General features: G+C 40.9%; 1 protein-coding gene across 1 annotated transcript in view; it reads right to left on the bottom strand.

Moving 5' to 3' along the window:
• Nucleotides 1-895: 895 nt before the first annotated feature.
• LOC102811288 (ferritin light chain-like) overlaps nt 896-5,432 on the bottom strand; it is a 139,231-nt gene continuing 134,694 nt past the window's right edge. Inside the window, exon 2 of the mRNA XM_006834511.1 lies at nt 896-1,540. Within this exon, the coding sequence (XP_006834574.1) occupies nt 896-1,540 (645 nt within the window). The remainder of the gene's footprint in view (nt 1,541-5,432) is intronic.

Genomic DNA, 5,432 nt, shown 5'->3' on the forward strand with positions numbered 1-5,432 from the left:
CTCAAACTTCTTCAAAATGTATTTTATTTGTTTAACCTCAAGTCACGTAAAGAATTCAGCTAAACCTCAGCACTTTAAGGATAGACCACTTTGGAGTAGATGCATCTGAGTCCTGCCTTAGAATAAAATTGCTTCCTAATGTCTTGCAGGGAGCCTTGTGCCTCTGTAGGATAAGCACTGGACTGTGAACACCAAAGTCAGCGGTTTGAGTCTACCAGCTGTTCCGCGGGAGAAAGATGAGGCTATCTACTATGAGTAAGGACCGTCTCGATGGTATTTAACAACAACAAGGAATGCCTGGTAGTTCATGTTGTTGTTGTTATGTGTCATCACATCGGTTCCGACCCATAGCGACCCTGTACAGGGTTTCCGAGGCTGTAAATCTTTCCAGGAGCAGAAAACCTCATCTTTCTCTCACGGAAGAGCTGGTAGTTTCAAACTGCTGACCTTAAGATTTGCAGCCCGATTCATAGTTCATAGGCAGCTGCAAATTTTCCTGGTGATTTGGTAAATTCCACCAAACAACCTTTGGTGTCAGATTGTATTTTTTCAATTAATCTGATTTAAGTGAGTAATCATACAGGTCAAAACACCGTCTCTATTAGGCAGTGTATGCAGAAAAAAAAAAAATGAAATAGAAACGTTAGAGTTTGGATTCTGCATCTTATTTTCAGATTTACAGTTAATTACTTTTATGCATAAGTAATGGAAAATAGGAGTGGAATGGATTAAGCCATAGGGAAAGTTCAGTTGGTTTGATTGAGTAACTCATCAGTAAATATCAAGAAACTGATTTTTGATGTTTTCTTTTCTTTTTTTTTTGTTGCTGTAAAAGGAAGCTTTATTGTTTTCACTTGGTCTATGGCTTGGGAGACTAGAGGCTCTGGGTTGTTAACTATGCTGCCTCTGTGGCTGGAGAGCAAGGTTCAGGGAGAAGGTCTGAGGTGAGCAGAGGGATGCAGAAAGGCCCTTCACAGGTTGCGGGATTCCACAGGCTCTTCCTAGTCATGTGCTTGAAGGTGAGTCTCTCCAAGAGATATTCGCCCAGCCCTGCCATCCTACAGAGATTGGTCAAATGTTTGCCCATTTTCTTGATAATTTTTACCTCCTTGTCGAGGAAATGGTTCTCCCTAAAGTCACAGAGATGAGGGTCTGTGTGGGTAGCACCCATGGCATGCAGATCCAGAAGAGACTGGTTCAGGTTCTTCTCCAGGGCCAGGGCGGCTTTCATGGCATCCAGGATTCTTCCCCACTCATCTTGGGATGGCTTCTGCATGTCCCGGCAGAGTGCGCAACCATCACACCAGTTTTGCAGTTTCAAGAGACGTTCAGCACCCTCATGCTTCTCCATCGCCATCTCACAGAACAAGTGTCCCCCACCTTCCAAGACCACATCATCACAACTAAAATAGAAACCAAGAGAGAAGTAGGTGTAAGAGGCCTGCAGATGCAGATTAACCAGATGGTTGACGCCAGCCTTCTCTTCAGCGGCATAATTCTGACGGATCTGAGAGCTTATGGTTGGTTGAAGATTTTGGAGCTAACCACACAAACACACACACAAAAATGGTGTTAGCTGGTCCCAGTAACAGGGAATGGTCAAGAAGATGGTCCCGGAGAAGAGATTGCACCTGAAGATGTTAAAGGTGGTCCAAAGCTGGAGGTGCGGGAGTCCCAGGATCTGTTCCATTCAAACACTGTTGAAGCAAGACACAGATTCATGGGGACCTCAGGGTGGACTTGGAATGGATTATTTCCACCACTCTTCTTTGGCTTCTGTTTTGTTAGATTTATTTTATGATGGCAAAATGCTGCGGTTCCAGTCTTTGACACGGACACCACACAGACTAGATGAGAAGAGAATGCTTCTTTTGGTAACTCACTCTAAAAAGAGAAAAAAAAATTATTGTGCAGAGACCCCAGCAGAGCATCATTTGGATCTCATTGACCTAAAATATATCATTGACCATTTTTAAAACTATGTCTGGCCAGGGTAATGCCAAGACTAATTGGCTTGGGTGTGGATACCTGCATCAGTTTTAAGAGCTCAAAGAGGACATTTCTAATTATTAGGAGGGAATTTTTATTCTGGCAGTGAGAGTAAGAACATCTTTACTCATGTTCTGGAATGTTTGTCTATATTTTACATGCTTAACTAACTGGAAAGTGAATTTGAAAGAGCATGTTCTCTTGCTTATATTCTTCCTGTCTCCTATTTTAATATATGTCCGTTCACAAAATTTAGACTCAGTTGTTCAATGTGCATAATACAAGATGCTATTAGGCTTGTTCTCTTTTATGGATTCAAAATCACTCATTTAGCACCGACTTTATATCAGGTATAAAAATGAGTCCTGGTAGCACAATGAGTTAAACATCAGGCTGCTAGCAGAAAGGTCAGTGGTTTGAACCCACGAGCTGCTTCATGGGAGAAAGATGTCGTCGTCTTTAGAGAGTTACATCTGGGAATCCCAATGGAGCAGTTCTGCCCTGTCCTATGAGGTCACTATGAGTTAGAACTGGCTCGATAGCAATGGGTTTCCTTTTCTGGTTAGGTTTTACCATGTATGAGAAAGGCCCCTGGGAATAAAATGGTGATCACAACACGGTTCCTGTTGTTAGAGAACCTGATTTTGTAATATAAGCAAATGAACAAGTTCATTAAAATGTGACAATGTTATTGTACAGTTATGCAGGGTCTCAGAGTTGAGGTATTTACTATGATTTTGTGGAGATGAGGCATCCCAAGGAGATTGGGATATGACAGGTTTATGGAAGCTTGCCAAGAGAAGATATGGTGGGGAAGGAAGCAGAGAGAAAAATGGTGCACTTTGAAGAGGTGTATGAAAAGACCTGTGATGATGTCTGAAATTTGCTTACAAAACCTTACTGGAAACAATATGATACTATCAGTGTAAAATCAGGTTGGTCAATTGCTATAGTGAAGAACACACACCCTTAGAGTTTTCAGCTGGTATACAGTGAGGAGCTTAATTCTTTTTTAAAAAGTTTTTATTGTGAATTGCTAATAATTTTCATGGGGGAACATCAGTTTTATACTCATCCTATCATATTTGTTTCATTGCAATGATTACAATCCCCTGCATGTTTCATCATTCAAAAGTATTTGCTTCTATTCCCTCTGTTTTTTGTTTTGTTGTACAACAAAACACTCAGGAATATACAATCATTCAAACAGTCAAAGGGCACACCCTGCAAGCCTGCCCCATGTTTGCAACCAACACACATCACCTCTTCCTCCATGAGTCTAGAGTCCTCCTGCTCCATCTCTCCATGTCATCATTTCTGCCTCCATCTCTGGCATCACTGCTCCTCTGGCTAGGGTCCCACACTCTACTTCTGCTCTTGTCCCTTTTTGGTCCCAGGGTCCTCTGATCTGGGACTGTAAGATCGACCACTCACCCCTTTTTTCTACAAAACTTCTACCTTTACAGTTGTGACAATCGCAATTACTCACTATTGAATCATGAGAGTCTTGTCCCCATCTCCTTTTACCAGACCTGTCAAACAGGATGAAAACCACTCAGTGGGGATTCTACCCTCCCTCTGCACATTCTGAATCTAAACTCCGTCTTGAAAACTTGTAAGTTAGTCACTTCGTGCTTTTACAACTCCCTCATTTTAGGTAGCCAATGTCTAAGTTACCCATCCCTAACAACCCTGTGTATAGAGGGAATGGGAATGATCCATGCTGTAAAGATTTTTTTCCCTTTTGCTTGGTATTTTAAGCTACGATATCTATAAGTATAGGTCAAGTTCATCAGATTGTAGCAATTTAAAATTGTTTCCTTTAAAAAAAATGCTTTTTCCCCTCTTTTCCTTCCTCTAGTTGGGTTCTTAACATCCAGCCACTGAAGCTAGGTCCAATGGGCACTATCTGCAAGTTTGGGTGTCCTTGTGCATATCCCCTTACTTCATATCAATTGTATGCTTCACTCTCAGCTCTAGCCCTCCATGGTCATGTCCTTATCCATGGGCTCAGGAGTCTCCAAGTCTCCCCCATAATCAGACTAACCAGATCTAGGTCGATCAGGGTCTATGTAACTATGTAACTATGTAACTTGCTCAAACTCAGAGAAGCTTAATTCTTTAGAAGTAACACCTACAAGTGTTTCAGTTGTGTTATATTACATCAACACCAGAGGGACTTGTTACATAGGTTACTTAATTATAGAAATAGAGGCCTAGTGTTATGCTGTAGGATAAGCAATGGATTGCTAACCACAAGGTCAATAGTTCAAACCCACCAGACACTCCTGGGAAACCCCATAGAGGGTGATTATGACTCAGAACTGACTCAATGGCACTTAACAACAGCAACAATGAGGTTGTTAGCATAAAGGTTGTTAGACAAAGGTTAATGTCCAGGAAATTTGGATTATGAAAACTGTTTTGGAGATATTCCCGCCCTTTTATGAATATGGTAGTATATGTGATCCATTCGCTATTCTGACTTTGTAATGACTTTATCCTGACCCCTTTCTAACTGTGTCCAATTATTATTATTTCAGAGGAAATCAATTATAGTGTAAAGTGGATATTGCCTGTAGAATGTGTGTTTTCTTTGCCTCCAATGAAAGTTTCATGAGAGGTAACATAAGGTAGAATAGCAACTGGGACTTCATATTACCTTATATAACATATAGAAAGGAATTTTGGAATCTGCTCACTCCCCTCTTTTATTCTTTTAAAGTCTCAATATTAGTATGTGAACTAACTGGACATTCTCAAGGAGACTAGAGTCAAGGAAGAGTCTGACCTGATCTTATACAAAAGCCATTCAGAATGATGGGAACATAACATTTGAGATAGAAAGAAAGTGACGAATGCTATGGCATAAAGCCAGGCCAGGAGACATTACAGGAATTGTGTGGATAGTAGACAGTAACAGATGCTGCTAAAGAGGTAAAATATTTTCATTTAAATGAACAACATGAGGGTCATTAATGATCTGGGCTAGTGGAATACAGGGAGTTGAGGAGTAAATAGATACAATGGTTCATAGCTAACAGATAGTATTTGCTATATATGTAGCCCACCACTGGTCTGTCAGTTTTTTGTACTATGGTGGTTTATGTGTTGCTGTGATGCTGGAAGCTATACCACTGGTGTTTTAAATACCAGCAGGGTCATCCATGGTGGACACATTTCAGCAGAGCTTTCAGACTAAGACAGACTAGGAAGAAAAAGAGGTGAATTACTTCTGAATGCTTAGCCACTGACTACCTTATGGGTAGCTGTGGAACTTTGTCAGATATCGTGCCAAATGATGTGCCTCACAGGTTGGAAAGCACTCAAAATATGACTTTGGAAGAGCAGCCTCCTCAAAGTGAGTTTTAGAGATCATACGAAGAACAGATTTGATACACTAAGCACTAAAAACCGAACACTAGAAGAGTTGTGGGATGACA

The sequence above is a fragment of the Chrysochloris asiatica genome, unplaced genomic scaffold, assembly GCF_000296735.1.
Source record: "Chrysochloris asiatica unplaced genomic scaffold, ChrAsi1.0 scaffold00011, whole genome shotgun sequence".
Taxonomy (NCBI): Eukaryota; Metazoa; Chordata; class Mammalia; order Afrosoricida; family Chrysochloridae; genus Chrysochloris; species Chrysochloris asiatica.